The 19,623-nt window shown below is 37.5% G+C and overlaps 1 protein-coding gene across 3 annotated transcripts in view; it reads left to right on the forward strand.

Annotated features, from left to right (window-relative positions):
• KCNMB2 (potassium channel subfamily M regulatory beta subunit 2) overlaps positions 1–19,623 on the forward strand; it is a 305,097-nt gene that overhangs the window by 250,506 nt on the left and 34,968 nt on the right. For 2 of the 3 annotated variants that reach the window (XM_011958652.1, XM_011958651.1), the window contains exon 2: positions 14,518–14,640. In XM_011958652.1, coding sequence (XP_011814042.1) covers positions 14,585–14,640 — 56 coding nt within the window. In that variant the 5' untranslated portion in view covers positions 14,518–14,584. Of the gene's footprint in view, positions 1–1,511; positions 1,585–14,517; positions 14,641–19,623 lie in introns of all 3 variants that reach the window. The other variant, XM_011958650.1, reaches the window with a different exon arrangement.

Raw genomic sequence — 19,623 nt, forward strand, 5'->3', positions numbered from 1 at the left:
AAGAAAGAGAAGCAGGGTTCTGAGAAGAGGATTAAGAAGGGACCTGTCGTCCAGAAGTCCAGCCTGCTATTTGGCATGGGGCTATCTGGGATCCAAGCCAGCTACCTCATCTCTGAACACCAGCAGGTGGCTCTTCTCATGCAGGTGACAGCCAAGGAGTCTGAAAACAGCCCAGAGGACAAAACACCAAATCACCCCTCCCAGTCTACAGTGTGTTGGAAGGGAATAGCTAACTCTGCCTCAAAAAACAAAGATAAAGGGAACAAGAGAAACAAACAAGGAGAGACCTTTCTGCACTGAGCTGCCATCCGAAGGGATATCCAGAATATCAAAGGGCTCATACATGAGTGAATGGACATCAACACCAAGGACTTCACAGGCTGGACAGTGCCGCATGAAACATTTAACCAGGGATATTACAAGGTTGCAAAGCAGCCACTGGCCCCAGGTACAGAGGTGAACACCAAAGGCCTGGACGGTAATATGCCTTTGCAGAACACCACCACCAACAGGCATGACAAGGTTGGCATCTTCCCTTGGCCCTTCACATGTCTGCCCTGTCCTGATGTCTGGGTCATTCTGTAGCTTCATGTTCCCCTATCCTAACTAGTCTCATGGTGCTGGGCTAGGAAGTAAGTCTCATGGTGCTGGGCTGAGGAAGTACGTTTTTGCCTCCCGGACCTCAAAGGCCAGCTGTCCCCTCTATCTTCCCCCAGCTTTCTCACCTTGGATCAACACCTGAAAAGCCTCTCATAGTATTCACAACAAGCACCATCTAAAAAAAGGCTTGTATCCATGAGACATGTAGGTCTGGTTGTGTTTTATCAGGCGAAGGATTACACCAAGTGGAAGGAGGGCTACAGTGGTTGCTGCTGGTCCCTCTCTTTGTTACTGTGGGACTGTTAGACCTGCAAGGCAGATCCATCCAAGTCTGGAATGAGGAAATACCATTCCACAGGTATAGCCAGTGCATAGGATGATAGAATCAAGATTAGACAAAATGACCATTATAACCAGCCCAGGAGCAGTGAGCACTAAGAGGACTCAGCCTTCATGGAGAAGTGACTGCTTCCAGTTCTGAAGCAAGGAATAACATGATGTATTCAAAACCCTCTGTCCTGCTGGAAAGGAGGGCTGGTAGTCACAGGTGGGAGGGTCTTAAGTCATCACCAGAGCTCTGTGAAGAGCCCCCTGGCCATAGACAGTATAGTTGGAGTGTGGTAAGGACAAGGCCAGGGGGACAAATGAGGCCACATTTGCTTGCATCCATCATCCTTTATGGCAAGTCATGCCTGGCCATTGTGGGAGATACTGGAATCCACAGCACCTAGGGTGTAAAAAACATTTGCGAAATGACAAGTCACTGTGGGGAATGGAGGGGACTCTGAATTAAAGATTTCTGTGACAATCAGGGAAATCTGAACTGATTCCATATTTGATGTTAAAAAAATTCCCATTAAATTTTTAGGTAAGATAATGGCATTATGGTTTGTTTTGTTTGTTTTTATAAGGACCCTTCCATAGAAATGTACTGAAAAAGTCTATGCAATGTGATTTGCTAAACAATACCCAGAAAGCAGACAGGTGTGAGTGGAATGGCACTGGCTGTGGGCTGACAGGTGATGCAGCTGGGGCAGGGGGCATCCTTTGAGTTTTTATATTTTTGTAACTATTGCTTTTAAACTTTTTAAAAAAGACTCTGTCAAAGACTCTGTAAACATGGTGAGGTAAACAAGATAACGGTCCCCAAGTGCCTATGTCACGACCCTGGAAGCTATGGGTATGTGACCTCACATGGGAGATTATCCAGGATTATCTGGGCTGGCCTAGGGTAATCACATGGGTCCTTGAAGTTTAAGAACTTTTCCTACCTGAGCCGCAGCAATATCAGAAGAAGCTGAAGACATCAGAGCCTGAGGTCCCTCCTCAGGCTTCTTCTGGTATCTGGCCTTGCTGGCCTTGGAGTAGGAGGCCGAGGAATGTGGTGACCTCTAGGGACTGGGAACAGGAGCCTCAGTCCCGCTCCTGCCAGCACCTTGACATTAGCCCAGTTAGGGAGGCAGATTTTGAACCTCTGACTTCCAGAACTGTAGCCTAAGAGTGCAGTGATTTGTTGTAAGTTGCAATAGAAAACTCATACACGTAAAAACTATGTGCTGATTAAACAACATAAAATATAATATACTAAATAAAAATAGATTATGTGTATGACAAGACTCTATATTAAACCTCATTACAGATTCTTTTAATGCACTAATCTCAGACTGAAATAAAGTTGAGATTAAATTTAATATTTGTACTTGAGTTATGTGTATCGCTGACCCGGGTGTATGAAACACAGTTTGCTGATGATAAACAGCTGGACAGAGCTCTGGAAATGTCATCATGGGTGTTCCTGCCACTAATATTACCACTCTTATGCTTGTAAAGCCAAGCAAGGAAGATACTATCTTACATTATGATGTAAATGAAAATGAAAAATAAACCAGCTTACAAAACTTGGAAAAAGAAGAAAATGTATAAAAAGAGACAAAGAAGGTCATCATGTAATGATAAAGGGGTTAATTCAGCAAGAGGATATAATAATTATAAATATATATGCACCCAACACTGGAGCCTCTTGATATAAAAAGCAAATATTATTAGAACTAAAGCAAGAGATAAATCCCAAGACAATAATAGCTTCAACATCCCACTTTCAGTATTGGACAGATCATCCAGACAGAAATCAGCAAAGAAATATTGGATTTAATCTGCACTATCGCATAAATTGACGTAATAGATATTTACAGAACATTTCTTCCAATGGCTGCAGAATGCATATCTTTCTCCTCGGCACATAGATCATTCTCAATGATAAACCATGTTATGCCACAAATAAGTCTTTAAATATTCAAAAAAAAATTGAAATAATATCAAATATCTTTTCTGACCACAATGGGATAAAACTAGAAATCAATATCAAGGGGAATTTCAGAAACTATACAAATGTATGGAAATTAAACAATATGCTCCTGAATGACCAGAGGGTCAATGAATAAATTAAGAAGAAAATTAAAAATTCTATTGAAATAAAAATAGAAATAAAATATACGCAAACCTATGGGATACGGTGAAAGCAGTAGTAAGAGGAAAGTTTATAGCAGTAGACACCTACATCAAAAAAGTAGAAAAACTTCAAATAAACAACCTAATGATGCACCTCAAAGAATTAAAAAAGCAGAAGCAAACCAAATCCATACTTAGTCAAAGAAAAGACATAACAAAGATTAGAGCAGAAATAAAGAAACTGAAATGAAGGAAAACAACACAAAAGATCAATGAAACAAAAAGTTGGTTTTTTGAAAAGATAAAGTTGAAAAACCATTAGCCAGACTAAGGAAACAAGACTCAAATAAATAAAACCAGAGAAGAAAAAGGAGGCAGTACACCTGATACTACAGAAATTCAAAAGATCATTAGAGACTACTATGAGCAACTATATGGCAATAAATTGGAAAACTTAGAAGAAATAGATAAATTCCTAGACACATACAATCCACTAAAATTGAACCAGAAAGGGACTCAAAACCTGAGTAGACCAACAATAAGTAATGAGATCAAAGCCCTAGTAAAAAGTTCCTGCAAAGAAAAGCCCAGTACCCAATGGATTCATTGCTGAATTTTACCAAACACTTAAAGAACAACTAATACCAATCCTACTCAAACTATTCAAAAAAGTAGAGCAGTACAGAACACTTCCCACCTCTTTCTATTAGACCATTATTACCCAGATACAAAAACCAAAGACATCAAAAAAAGAAAATGACAGACCAATATCCCTGATGAATATTGATGCAAAAATCCTCAACAAAATAACAAATCAAACTCAACAACACATTAAAAAGATAATTCATCATGACCAAGTGAGATTTATCCCAGAGCTGCATGGATGGTTCAACATATGCAAATCAATCAATCTGATACATCATATAAACAAAATGAAGGACAAAAACCATATGATCATTTCAATTGATGTTGAAAAAGCATTTAATTCTCTGAAGAATGTCAATGGTAGTTTAATAGGAATAGCATTGAAGCTATAAATTACTTCAGGCAGTATGGCCATTTTCACAATATTGATTCTTCCTGTCCATGAGCATGGAATATTTTTCCATTTGTTTGTGTCCTCTGTGATTTCCTTGGGCAGTGGTTTGTAGTTCTCCTTGAAGAGGTCCTTCACTTCCCTTCTTAGCTGTATTCCTAGGTATTTTATTCACTTTATAGCAAACGTGAATGTGAGTTCATTTATGATTTGGCTCTCTGCTTGCCTGTTGTTGGTGTACAGGAATGCTTGTGACTTTTGCACATTGATTTTTTATATTGAGACCTTGCTGAAGTTGCTTATCAGCTTAAGAAACTTTTGGGCTGAGATGATGGGGTTTTATAGATATAGGATCATGTCATGTGCAAACAAAGACAATTTGACTTCCTCTCTTTCTATTTGAATATGGTTTATTTCTTTCTCTTGCCTGATTGCCCTGGCCAGAATTTCCATACTATGTTGAATAGGAGTGATGAGAGAGGGCATCCTTGTCTTGTGCTGGTTTTCAAGGGGAATGCTTCCAGCTTTTGCCCATTTAGTATGATATTGGCTGTGAGTTTGTCATAAATGGCTTTTATTATTTTAAGTTCCTTCAATACTTAGTTTATTAAGAGTTTTTAACATGAAGGGATGTGGAATTTTATCAAAGGCCTTTTCTGCATCTATTGAGATAATTATGTGGGTTTTTTTTTTTTAGATCCGTTTATGTGATGAATTACGTTTATTGATTTGTGTATGTTGCACCAGCCTTGTATCCCGAGGTTGAAGCCAACTTAATTGTGGTGGATAAGCTTTCTGATATGCTGCTGTATTCGGTTTGCTGGTATTTTATTGAGAATTTTTGCATGTATGTTCATCAGTGATATTGGGATATAGGTTTTCTTTTTTTGTTGTATCTCTATCAGGTTTTGGTATGAGAATGATGCTGGCCTTATAGAATGTGTTAGGGAGAAGTCTCTCCTTTTCAATTGTTTGGAATAGTTTCAGAAGAAAGTGTATCAGCTTTGTACTTCTGGTAGAATTCAGCTGTAAATCCATCTGGTCCTCGGTTTTTTGGGTTTTTGTTTTTTTGTTGTTGTTGGTTGTTGTTTGTTTGGTAGGCTCATTGCATCACTATTCACAATAGCAAAGACATGGAATCAACCCAAATGCCCATCAATGATAGACTGGATAAAGAAAATGTGGTACATATACACCATGGAATACTATGCATCCATAAAAAGTAACAAGATCATGTTCCTTGCAGGGACATAGATGGAGCTGGATGTCATTATCCTAAACAAACTAATGTGGTAACAGAAAACCAAACATCGCATGTTCTCACTTATAAGTGAGAGCTGAACAATGGGAACACATAGACACAGGGAGGGGAAGTACACACACTGGGGTCTGTCAGGGAGTGAGCGGAGGGGAGGGAGAGCATTAGGAAAAATAGATAATACATGCTGGGCTTAATTACTAGGTGGTGGGTTGATAGGTGCAGCTAACCATCATGGCACATGTTTACCTATGTAACAAACCTGCACATCCTGCACTTGTACCCCATAACTTAAAAATTAAAATTAAAAAAGAAAAAACAAAAAGAAATTAAAATAAACAATGAGATGTTGGTCACTGACTCAAAAAGAAAGCACTTAATAAAATACAATATCCCTTGATGATTAAAAAACTCTCAAAAAACTAGGCATAGAAGGAACATATCTCAACACAAGAAAGGCCATATATGACATACCCATAGCTGATATCATACTGAATGGGAAAAAAGTGAAAGCCTTTTCTCTGAGATCTGGAACACACCAAGGATGCCTACTTTTACCACTGTTATTCAACATAGTACTGGAAGCCCTAGCTAGAGCAATCAGATAAGGGAGAGAAATGAAAGACATCCAAATTGGAAAGGAATAAGTCAAATTATCCTTGTTCAAAGACTACAAGACTTTGTTCAAAGACTTCCCCAAAAACCTATTACAACTGATAAACAAATTCAGTAAAGTTGCAGGATACAAAAATCAACACACAAAAATAGTGGAATTTCTATATGCCAACAGCAAACAATCTGAAAAAGAAATTAAGAAAGTAATTCCACTTACAATAACTACAAATAAAATAAAATATCTGGAAATAAACTTAACCAAAGAGGTGAAAGAACTCTACAATGAAAACTACAAAACAATGATGCAAAATATTGCAGAGTTCACAAAAAATGAGAAGATATTCCATAGTCATGGATCGGGAGAATCAATATTGTTAAAATGGCCATACTACCCAAAGCAATCTACAGATTCAATGCAATCCCTATCAAAATACCAATGACATTCTTCACAGAAATAGAAAAATGATCCCATGATTTATATGGAACCACAAAAGACCTAGAGTGGCCAAAGTCATACTGACAAAAAAGAGCACAACGGGAGGAATCATATTATCTGACATCAAATTATGCTAGACAGCTATAGTAACCAAAACAGCATGGCGCTGGAAAAAAAAGAGACAAACAGACCAATGAGACAAAATAGAGAACCCAGAAATAAATCTACACATCTACATTAAACTCATTTTCAACAAAGATAGCAAGAACATACATTGGGGGGAAAAAGATAGTCTTCTTAATAAATGGTGCTGGGAAAACTAAGTATCTATATGCTGAAGAATGAAACCAGACTCCATCTCTTGCCATGTGCAAAAAATAAATAAAAATGGATTAAAAACTTAAATCTAAGATCTCAAACCATGAAACCACTGTAAGAAAACATTGAGGAAGCTCTCAAGGACATTGGTCTGGGCAAAGATTTATTGAACAATACCCCCAAAACACAGGAAAACAAAGCAAAAATCGACCAATGAGATCACATCAAGGTAAAAAGCTTCTGCATAGCAAAGAAAAGAATCAACAAAGTGAAGAGACAACCCACAGAATGGGAGAAAATATCTGCAATCTATCCATCTGACAAGGGATTAGTAACCACAATATATAAGGAGCTTAAACAAATCTACAGGAAAAAAATCTAATAATCTGATTAAAGAATAGGCAAAAGTTCTGAATAGACATTTCTTAATAGAAGACATACAAATGGCAAACAAGTATATGAAAAGGTGCTCATCATCACTGGTCATCAAAGAAATGCAAATTAAAACTACAGTGAGATATCATCTCACCCCAAGTTAAAATGGCTTTTATCCAAAAGACAGGGAATAACAAATGCTAATGAGGATGTAGAGAAAAGGGAACCCTTGTACACTGTTGGTAGGAATGTAAATTAGTACAACCATTATGGAGAACAGTTTGGAGTTTCCTCAAAAAAATAAAAATAGAACTACCATATAATCCAGTAAATCCACTGCTAGATAAACCCAAAAGAATGCAATTCAGTATATCAAAGAGATACCTGTACTACTATGTTTGTTGCAGCACTATTCACAATAGCCAAGATTTGGAAGCAACCTAAATATCCATCAACAGATGAATACATAAAGAAAATGTGGCACATATACACAATGAAGTACTATTCAGCCATAAAAAAATAGATCCTGTCATTTATTCCAACATAGATAGACCTGAAGGTCATTACATTAAGTGAAATAAGTCAGGCACAGAAAGAAAAAGTTTGCACAGTCTCACCCATTTGTGGAAGCTAAAAGTTAAAACAATTGAATTCATGGAGATACAGAGTAGAAGGATGGTTACCAGAGTCTGGAAGGAGAGTTGGAAATGGAATGAGGATGGTTAATGGATACAAAATATAGTTACATAGAATGAATAAGATCTAGTATTTAGAATATTTAGAATAATGAATAAGATCTAGTCACAACAGGGTGACTGCAGTTTACAATAATTTATTGCACATTTTAAAATAACTAAAAGAGTAATAATTGTATGGTTTGTAACATGATGAAATGATAAATGCTCGAGGTGATGGATACCACATTTACCCTGATATGATTATTACCCATTGGATGCCTGTATCAAAATAACTCATGTACCCCACAGTATATGCAATACTATGTACCCATAAAAATTAAAAAGAAAGACAGAAAAGCAGTCTGCAATAAAAATCCAAAGAATATATTATCTCTTATTTCATTCTTCTCAAAAGACAATAGTGTTCTGCAATTCACTCTTCTTTTCCTCTACAACTGGGCAGCAAACAGGGCTATTCACTCAATCTTCTAGGCATCAGATTGGGAGAGAAAAGTATTTTTCATTCTTGTTATGAAGCATTATCAAGAGACTATTCAGTGGTACTTACTATTTCCCAAAATTGTACTGACATTTAAGGGGTAGGTAGAGAAATAAGAATCCGCAAAAGAAATTGAAGGAGCAGCTAGATAATGAGAAGGAAAGCCAAGAGATCATTGTCCTCTAAGTCAAGGTTGCAAAGCATTTACAACATTTCTCTTTATAGTAGAAGGAAATGAGCAACAATATCAAATTCAGCAAGCTGAGAGCTTAAGTAAATGTGGAGAGACAACTATTATACATACCTGCTGGGAAGTCATAGAAACCTTGGAAGAGAGCTGGTCTGGCGTAATACAGATGTTGATTTGTTATTCTGACTCTTCCATGGACTGCACTCCTTAGAAGCAGGTCTGAATGTTTTGGTCCCCACAGTACCTAGGACAGCACCTGGAATGTAAGAGGCACTTATAAATGTTTGGCAAATAAATGAACTAAAACAAAGTAAAGTATGTCGTGGATTTGGAGGGAAAATATCCCAATGACATTTAAAATAGATTGTAATAAGATGCACCAATATTTTCTTATTTAAATCACTAAGTCTAAAATTATTACCACATATTTAGCTTCTTCCCCGAAGGCCCTGAAGCCAAAACAACTCAGTTCCTAAGGAGAACATGTAATTTACCGCCTACAAAGATAAAGTCTCATACATTAGAAGCAACCCTAAGTTTCTGTGCTTAGAATGACCTTTTGAGTTGCCAGAGCGATGTCATTAGTGTTACAGTTTTATGCAAGATTAGGCATGTAATTATGTGTTAAATAGTTCCATGGGCTCCTGCTTGCTCATTTAATAAAGCAGAGTTCATTAAGATTATCCCAAATGCGTAACTCAGGGCCACTGACACTAGAAAACTGCAACCACTTGGTTCTTTTCCTACCCTATATCTCACTTGCCCTTGCAGCTGTCACCTTGAGGCCTCAGCACTGGTAGGAAGTGAGAAGCCACTGCGAAGTGGCACCCAGCAGAAGCTTCTAGAAGCAGAAAGCGTATCCATAAATAATAAAACTTAAATGAAATCAGAACCTGAGAGGTTATAGTCGTGTTTCTTGGCTGCCCATCACAATTACCTGGACAGCTTCCAAAAATACATCAATGCCAGAGACCCACCCCCAGAGGTTCTCATTGGTCTTGAGTGAGACCCAGGCATCAGTATTTTTTAAAAGTTCTTCCAGATAATTCTGATGTGTGGCCAGCATGTGTGACCAGCATTCAGAGGCACTGTCTTTATGTTTTTCTCTCTCAGAATGGGTATCAGAACTTAATGCTAATGAGAAAGTACTTCAGATTTTATCACCCTATATCTCGGAAAACCACTTTTCCTCTATTGAGTGCCACTGACCCATAAGAAAAAAAAAAAGTCAATAGTCTAAATGTACAAGCACAAAGTGACTTAATCGAATTTTTTTACAAAATGAAAAAAATCAATCTATTTGTTTTTAAGTTTAATAACAGGGTGAAAAAGAAGTAACCTATTGGTTAGTGTGTGCCACTAACCAATTATTACGTTATTATGTTATTATGTTTCATGGTCTACTTTAAACACTTTTACATGTATTGTTTTATTTAGTCTCCCAAGCAACGTAGAAAGGCAAATATTATTATTCCCATTTTTACGGTCAAGGAAACAAAAACTCAGAGATGTTAAATTGACTTGTCCAAAGTCACAGAGTTGGCATATGGTGATGCCAGGAGGCAAACAAACAAATGGCCCCATCTGCTGCTCTCACTCATCTCTTTTCATCAGGCCATGCTGCCCTATCTAAAGAAAACCTTAGTGAATGATACTTCACCAAGCAATAGAAATTTTCTCTCCAAGCCAATGAAAGGGATAGATGGAGCTGGACAATCAAGAGAAGGAAAGAAAAGAAGTAGAGTAAGAAGGATGAAATTCAGTGAAAGCTAAGAGAAGGGTCAGAAAGGAGACATCAACTGCACCCAGCAGATGAGTCACAGTGCATGAGGCCAAAGTCATACTAAATGGCCACATTTCCCAATAGCTACTTAGATGGTCAAGGCAGCAGATACAACCAGTGTGTTACCATGTGTCCTGGATTGTGCTGTAAGGGTGCATAAGACACAGTCCTGCCCTACAGATGCTTATAACCTAGCATGGGAGGCAGATTTGCACACAAACAGGATAGATTTTGCCTTGCCTTAGCAGAAGTCAGTACCGAGAACTGAGAGCAGAGATGAAGAAGCTGTTCATATGGGTCAGAGAAGACTTCACAGAAGAGGGTCATCTGAGATGGCTTTGAAACAGGGTAACTCATTCACCATGAAGACAGAAGGAATGGCCGAACTGAATCATGGAAATAGAAACTAGCAAGGTGTATGTTTGAGAAATGGAAAGGGCCCTTTATAAATTTCTGAGACAGGGAAATTATCCCATTCTCACTGACTCCCTCCTTTTACTCAGGGCTGAGATTGTGTCTTCTAGCTTTGAATTTTTATGTCATACTCATCTGCAGTTATATAGGAATGGTTCTGCCAGGTTCACTCCAGTTCCTAGATCATTTAATGGTGGAATTAGATTCAGGTTTCCTCTCCTCACTGCCCACAGCTCTGTGCAGCCACTATACAACGCTTATCTCTGTTTTCTGTTAGGATTCCAAACTGCAAAATTGTATAACGTAGTTTCTTTCTCGGTCTCTATATTTCTATCCTGATCACAATTCAAATGATAAATTTCTTGTCCTATAAAATGAGCAAAATTGAATTAATTTCTTAAGGTGTTCAGAAAGGCTGTCTTTGAGCTGGGAAAGAACTTCCAAGCCAGCTTCCATTAACACATTTGGAATTCTAGGTGTTTCTTTGAAGCCTGGAAATTTTTTTTTAACCTGCACAGAACCTTTACACTATTGCCTTTAAAGCAGCTACTTCCTTTTGTTTTAATTAACAATGACTTTAGCAGGTTTTAAATAATGGTTTGTCTTCATGAAAGAAAACTAGGGTGGAAACACTCCAAATCCACTTTTTGGGATAAACTGAGGAGTCATTAAGTCCTTTCCAACAAGATTTAGACAGTTCATTAGAATAAATATATATTTCATCTCCCACTTTCTGTATCATCTTAAAACAGAGCAAAGGTACAGTGCTGGAATAATGACACACAGTCTGAAAAATATTCTAAATGTACTGAAATCATTGCAGTGCCTTTCACTTTGTAGTTTCAAAACATTTATAATTTGTATGATGTGTCTATTAAATGCTGCCTAATAGCCAGGAACAGGACAGCACTCAGGAATTTATTGGTTTACTTAGACTCAAATTGTGACCAAACCCTGTGAAGGAATGACTAAAGCAATCAGAGGATTCCACTGGAGTCCAAGTTGAAATAACTTCTTGAAAGTTTAAGCCAATCCTCATTCTTATGAAGTAATTCATTCAATTTAGATTAAAAGTATTCTTATTTCCTGAAAGTTAACTGGTTTTAATAATGGATGTAGTCCCTATTCTATTTGATATTTTAGAGATGCTCAAAAAGAAACATAAAGGACTTTAAACAACCCAGACCTAAGCCATTTAAACAGACAGCAGATTTAATTTCTATGTCTTTCTAAATCTAGAGTCTAGGACATCCATTCAGGTGAAGCCTTTGATTCCTGCCATTATCCTAGAACAAGGGTAGATGTATGAATTCTTGCATCTATACTGGTTACTAAACTCCCAGCCTCTGTTCTACCTCCCACAGTCTCTGTTACTCATAGCTCTGATGCTGACCCAAGGGTTATAAAAGGAGATCAATTCCCAGACCTAATCCCAGAAAGTAAATACACAACAACATAGTATAGGCTTAGATCCATTCTTCAATTTATTGAATCACAAAATATTGGCGCTGAGAGGAATCTTAGAAGCTAACAGTTTCAAACTCTCCATGGTACAGAGTAAGCCCTAGAGATGTTAAGTGACTTTCTCAAGGTCACACAGCTAGTTAGTGACAAAACTGGGCCCATAACCAACCACTTACTATGAGTGCATGCTCTGATCCCTTGCTACTCAGTGTTGTCTGCAGACCAGCAATATCAGCATCACTTGAGAGCTTGTTAGAAAGGCAGGCTCTTAGGCTCCACCCAAGACCCTCTAAAGCAGAATTTGCATAGTAACAATTTTTTTTTTAAACAGGGTGTCCCTGTGTCATCCAGGCTGGAGTGGTGCAGTGACACAACCACAGCTCACTGCAGCCTGGAACTCCCAGGCTAAAGCTATCCTCCCACCTTAGCCTCCTGAGTAGCTGGTACACACTACTACAGGCACACACTACGACACGTGGCTAATGTTTTTTATTTTTAATTTTGTGTAGAGACGGGATCTTGCTATGTTGCCAGGTCTGGTCTCAAATTCCTGGACTCAAGTGATCCTCCCTACTAAGCCTCTCAAATTGCTGAGATTACAGGCATACGCCACCACAACTGGCCCAAATCTTTAGGTCATTCATATGCACATTACAGAGCTGAAGCCAAGCCAGGCACATTGGCAAGCACCTGTAGTCCCAACTACTGGGGAAGTTGAGGAAGTAGGATTTATTTTATCTAGTTAGTTAGTTAGTTAGTTAGTTAGTTAGTTAGTTAGTTAGTTAGTCAGTTTTGAGATGGAGTCTCGCTCTGTCACCCAGGCTGGAGTGCAGTGGCGAGATCTCGACTCACTGCAAGCTCCGCTGCCCAGGTTCAAGCCATTCTCTTGCCTCAACCTCCCAAGGAGGTGGGACTACAGACACCCACCACCACGCCGGGCTAACTTTTTCTATTTTTAGTAGAGACAGGGTTTCATCATGTTAGCCAGCATGGTCTCAGTCTCCTGACCTCATGATCCGCCCGCCTCGGCCTCCCAAAGTGCTGCGATTACAGGCGTGAGCCACCGGGCCTGGCCAGAGGTAGGGTTTCTTGAACTCAGGAGTTTGAGGATGCAGTGAGCTATGATTGTGCACGGGAATAGCTGCTGTATTTCTGCCTGGGAAACGTAGCAAGTTCTCATCTCTAAAGAGTATAGTTTTAATTTAAAAACTAAAAGAATTGAAGGCAAGTAGATGTTGGTTTGAAGCATGGTTCTACCTCTTCCAGCTGTAAGCAAAAATCTCAAACTCCTGAAAGCATCATTTAGAATCTGGAAATGATATCACTACCCACCTTGCAGAGTTTTCATTGTATAAGCATAGCATAGATATATACATATGTATTTCATGAAATATGTATGTGCATAAATAATATATTCAAAGTGCATGGCATATAGTAGAGAATATGGTATACAGTAGCTAATGTTATTTCCCGTCTCATGCTTATCATTAATATTGCTTATCATTAATATTGTGCTTATCATTAATATTGTGCTTAACTGAAAGCCACTAATGACTATGCATCCATGAAGGAATCACCAGTCTTCCTTCCTTGGTTCTAATGTGTTAAATATCATTTTAACTTTTATATATGATTAAGACTTCTTTATTTAATGTTCGTAACTCCCAAGAAAATTATTATTATGTGGAAAACAAATAATAATAGCTAACTACTTTTAGTGCTGTGCTTAGAGAGGAAAGAACATCTGCCAAAGCCAAGTCATAATAACAATAAAAAAAAAAAACCCACAACATTCTTAATATATCTTGACTCTAGATCCTACAAACCTGGTTTCTCCAGAAGCCAGAGAGTATCAGCTGCCACTGATGCTGTAATTTTCTTAGGCAGAGACTCAACTGCCATGGGCAGATGCCACAACAGCGGCAAAAGTGGGGCACGGTTAAAAGATGACATTTCATCACCAACATGTCACACTTGTCAGCATTTAAAAAAAAAAAACAGATTGAAAAGAAGAAGTCAAATTTTAGTATCCAAATCTGAACTAAAATTTTGGAAAAATACAGCATAGTAAAGAGTGTGAAACTGTACCAAAGTGATATTTTGAAGGAGATATTTTGGGGAAAATGTGACTTTAACATCAATTAGAAAACCATGTTTTCCTAAGGCAGTAATTCTCAATCCCAGCAGTGCATTATAATCAGCTAAGGAAGCTTTAAAAAGATCGAATGCAAATTTCTGAGAGAGGACCAGGCTCCAGTGCTTTTTCAAAAATTCCCAGTCAATTTTAATATGCAGCCGGGATTGAGAACCACTGCCCCTATGGCATCACAACCCTGTTGTTAAGTAAGAGGCCATCCACTGAGAGCTCTTCATTGCTGTTAACTTCAGTGTGTACCTCTTCTAGGTCTTTTTGCCATTCCTCCAGGACATCCACCATAAGGAAAGGAGACCCTGGACCAACATTCTCTAAGATGTTTATATGGACCAGTGGCCGGACCTCTTCATCTTATAGACATGATGAAAAAAGGTAAATGCACTGGGATTCTGGGAACTCTTCGAAGCATTTAACCTGACTTTCCAAAGAGGATACTGACAGGAAAGTAGTAGGCAACTGAGCCTTGTGCTTTGCAATGTGCGGATGGACTCTACACTACAGGAGTAGGGTTTCAGACACTTCGGCCTTCCTTCTCTTTTTACTTTACATGTTTGCTTTCAGCACAAACCCTTGCAAAAGTTGTTCCCTGTCAGAAATTCCCATGTCACAAGCTCTTTGCTTAGCTAACTCCAGCTCTGCCTTCAGATATCCAATGTGAACCACCACTCCCATCAGCCTCTTTAGCCAAACAGACTGTGTTGTTGAATTTCCAGCACCTAGCACTGTACCTGGCACATGGCGCTCAATAAATACTGAGCACCAAATGTATTAATAATAATTTGTTAACTGAATTAATTTTATTAATTAATAATAAAAATTAAATAATAAAATATAATTAAAATAATAAATACCAAGAACCACTGGCAATTCAGTTTCTTCTTCCAAAGTAATGAAAACTGCATTTCTGGGCACTGGACATACGGCAGGGAAGGAAAACAGAAACTATGACAGGAGGAAAAGAGGACAGACAAATCCACTGAGCCCTCGAAAATCATTGGAAGAATAGTCTGGGGGAAGGGAAAAATGAGGGAATAAGAAGAAAGATAAAGGGCAAAGGCAGCATTAATAAAAGACAAGATGACCATTGTGCAACTCAATCCAGTCCTCTCACTTGGGTTTAGGGAGTAAATGTATTCATAAAATTCTCTCGTCATTTTTAAATATTTAGTCTTCCTCTTTCCCATGACCTTGCACTATTATTTGGGTTAAGTGAAGCTAAATTTTAAGTATAACTGCCTTTACCAGCATATTGCAACAGAAGCAAGTTGCAAATCAGGCAGAATCTGATAGAAATCAGGATCGATTTGGTTGAAGGAAATTTGTGAAAAACTGATAAAATTAAAATTAAATAAAAATTAAAAATTACAATTGATAAAAGTTGGTAAGGCACAAGGAGAAGACTCTGAAGGAGGTTTGCCTGAATACTGTTTTCAGAGCTGATACTTTTATTTTCCTTCTAAAACCTCAATTGCCTCACATTTAAAAATTATTTTAAAAATTTCAAAAGCAAAGTTGTTCTTCACAATAATTATATATTACAGCAAAAATTGGGAAGCGACTTGAAAATTCACAAGAGAAAATCTGCTAAATAAATCACTGAATGTAATATACCACTTACCACTTTAAAGTGCTTTGACATAATATTAACTGAAAAAAGCAAGCTGAAAATTTGCATACAAACTATGATTGCAGCCACAAAAAGTATACATAGGCAAAAGCCTGGAAGAAATAGCATGGTTTTTACTGCTCTCCTCCCAAATGCTTTGTAATATATTGTTACCTTAATTATGGAAAAAAATAATTATATGATATTTAACTAAAATTATAGCCCAGAAGGCAACTAATGTTGCCTTGTCAGCATTTAAAAAACAAGTCCCAGTGCTCATCACGACACCAAGCAAATTAACTGAAAATTTACTTTACTTGATCATCTCTAGGTTTTCACTGCTTTTTCTCAAGGTTGAATCAAATTATTTTTCATTTGCTTTCAAGTTGAATCATCTTTCAGCAAGATCTTTTCTTTAACACTGTAAAATTTCACATGTCATTTCAAATTCTATATGTGAAAGTGCAGAAAGGCAGAGATTTGGTCCTGCAACTTCTGTCCCAGGACCAAATCCAAGAGTTTTGTTGCCCTACAGGAATATGGTAACTGTCAACAGCCAGCTGTCCTGAAATTCTGAAGGCAAGTGAAGTGTAATGTATTTCTTTCACCTTCTATTTACTCTCAGCAAATAATTCAATACATTTTGCTACTTTTTATGAACAAAGGAATTAACATTTAAGAAGCAATTACTGTGTACTGTAGGTTTTAATTGTGTTCTCTTAAGATAGAGATTATTATGCCCGCTTCACAGATGAGGAAACTGAGGCTTTTTAAATAACGGAGAGATTTTCAATAACTTCCAAAGGCCCAACAACTAGCCAGTGATTAAATCAGGATTTGAACCCAAGCTGATGCTCTCTCCCTGTACCCCAGTACCTGCCCATGCTCTTGTCAAACTTGAAATACTTGGAGTGATAGTGAACAGCCAAGCCCACAAGGGGAAAAGTATGTTAAAATAGAGTTGGATATTGCATATCAAAGAAGATAATACACATGTGACTGACAAATTGGTAATATTTGTGGAGTTTGAAAGGTGTGAACAATTAGCTTACTATATTCTGCATCAATAAGATTCTATGAAACTGAAATTACTGTTTTAATTTTTTATTTTTAAAGTATGATTTCAGGACTATGGGATTTATAATAATTAAAATATTGACTATGAGGAAATCATTTTTCAGCAAGCTTTATTTATGGGATGGGGATGCAAAAGCTTATTAAATAAGTCTGCATGGCCAAAAAGTACAAGCAATAGAATCTGCCATTAAGCTGGTATCCTTAGTTTAATGTTGGAAGTTCATTTGCCTGTGCTTTTTTCTTGACCACATCTTCGTCTTTGCTGCGTAATTCACAAACTCTTGGAAGATCCGACTCAGATTTTAAACTGACTTTGAGCAGTATCTGTGGCTCTGTTTAAGGTGCTCTCGGTGGCAGTAAACATGGTGATAATGAAGATGATGATGGCTGACAATTAATCTACATAATTAAGGTCCTCAAGTTAATTATTTAGAAATAAATTAACTAGATTGTGTGACAGCACTGCCTCAAATTGCTGGTAATTCAGTTTCTCCTCATTCTGCAAACCTGGCCTCTGTGTGTGCCTGGTTTCTCCAGCTGTGTTCCCACAGCAATCCCAGAAGCCAGGCTGTCCAAAATCCTCAGCTGCTCTCCACACCTCCTCTTCCTGAGAACAGGGCCAAGTATGTCAGGATATTGGATTCCCTGGGATTACTCAAATGGTAGAATACCAGGAAACCAGCTTAAGGGCAGGCAGAGCAACTTAAGAGGAAGGAAAAGTTCACTGAAAATTCTGAAACCAAATGTTTTCTTGCTCAGAAGAGATGGAAGTCAGTTTTACTTTTTTTTCTTCATTTTAATTCCAAGCCAGATCTTTTTCTGATCATCTTCTATATGCAAAACATAAGGTCCTATCTTCATCTTCCATTCTGCAACTCAGCAATATGGAGAAATATTTTTTTCTTCTCACAACAAACTTCTTTGTTGGTTGAACTTACTTTAATCCCTAAATTTCTTTTTTTTTTTTTTTGAGATGGAGTCTCGCTCTCTCGCCCAGGCTGGAGTGCAGTGGCGCAATCTCGCTCACTGCAACCTCTGCCTCCCGGGTTCATGCTATTCTGCCTCAGCCTCCCTAGTAGCTGGGACTACAGGTGCCTGCCACCATGACTGGCTAATGTTTTTTGTTTGTGTGTGTGTGTGTATTTTTAGTAGAGACGGGGCTTCACCATGTTAGCCAGGATGGTCTCGATCTCCTGACCTCGTGATTCGCCCACTTCAGCCTCCCAAAGTGCTGCGATTACAGGCGTGGGCCACCGTGCCTGGCCTGATCCCTAAATTTCAAGCAGCAACAAAACAGAATAATTAATTTAGAAATTAAAAAAGAGAGAGGTTTTTAAGCTAAGGGCATTAAAGACTGTTAATCAAATATTCTTTAAATTGTTTGTATTAAATATTGAAGTGATACAAATGAATATTTATTACATGTTAATATACAAAGAATGATATTATAAACATCCAGGTAGCCATCATTCAGCTTAAAAAACAAAACAATCAGAATTTTTGAAGCCCTGGAGGATGCTTTCCTAATACTATTCTACTCCCCATCCCATCACCCAACCCAGAGATAATCAATATCCTGAATTTTGGGTATATCGTTACCCAATTTTTTTCGTGAGTTTATCGTATTTGGATCTTCAAACAATACATTGTTTACATCTGAATGTTTGGAGACTTCATATAAATGGAATCATGCCATATTTATTCTGCAACTTGCTTTTTTCACCAAACATTATGTTGCTATGATTTGCCAATGCTGGCGTGAGTCCCTGTAGTTCATTTTTTCTGCTGTGTAGTATCCCACTGCATGAACATACTACCGTGTAATCATTCAGTCCACTGCTAAGGGACATTCGCATTATTTTCCAGTTCTTTTGTCTTTGCCAACAATGCTGCTATTCTTGTACATGTCCCTTTGTGCATATGTATGAACATTTCTTAAGATTTATGCCGAACATGGGAATGGTTGGTTCAAAAGTATACACAGCTTTAATTTTACCAAATAATGCCATGGTTTTCCAAAGGAGCCATACATGTGATTCCCATTGCTCTACAGCCTTGTTTAGAGTTTTCAGATTTCTAATTTTCATTAATCCAGAGGGTATTGTTATTTTAATTTTCATTTCTCAGTTTAGTAATGAGATTGAATCAATTTCCTTAGTCCTTTATTCTGAGTTCACTGTTTAAATATTTGGCCTAATTAGGTCAAATACTTGACTGTTCAAATAATTTGCGATTATTTCATTAGGTTTATACTTAAGTAACATTTTGCAGTAATTATAGTCATACTTCTATCATTTTTCTACTGGATTGTCTTTTACTTGACTTGTAGGAATTCATTATAAAAGTCCATGTTAATTATTTATCTGCTATATGTATGCAAATAGCTTCTCCCAGTTTGTGGTTTGGCTTTTCACTTTCTTTCTCATGTCTTTTGATAAATATATTAATATGTTCTTAATTTTAATATATTCTAAGTTAACAATTTTTGGAAAATTTTGAAATCCCATCCTACTCCAGATTCAAATAGACATCCTCCTGCACAGTTTTCTAAATTTTATGTAGCATTATCTTTCACAATTAAGTATTTAATCATCTGGAATTGACACCCAACATCCAGTTTTTTTTTTCTTTTTTTTATTATTATACTTTAAGTTCTAGGGTACATGTGCATA

This window comes from Colobus angolensis, unplaced genomic scaffold, assembly GCF_000951035.1.
Source record: "Colobus angolensis palliatus isolate OR3802 unplaced genomic scaffold, Cang.pa_1.0 Scaffold470, whole genome shotgun sequence".
NCBI lineage: Eukaryota > Metazoa > Chordata > Mammalia > Primates > Cercopithecidae > Colobus > Colobus angolensis.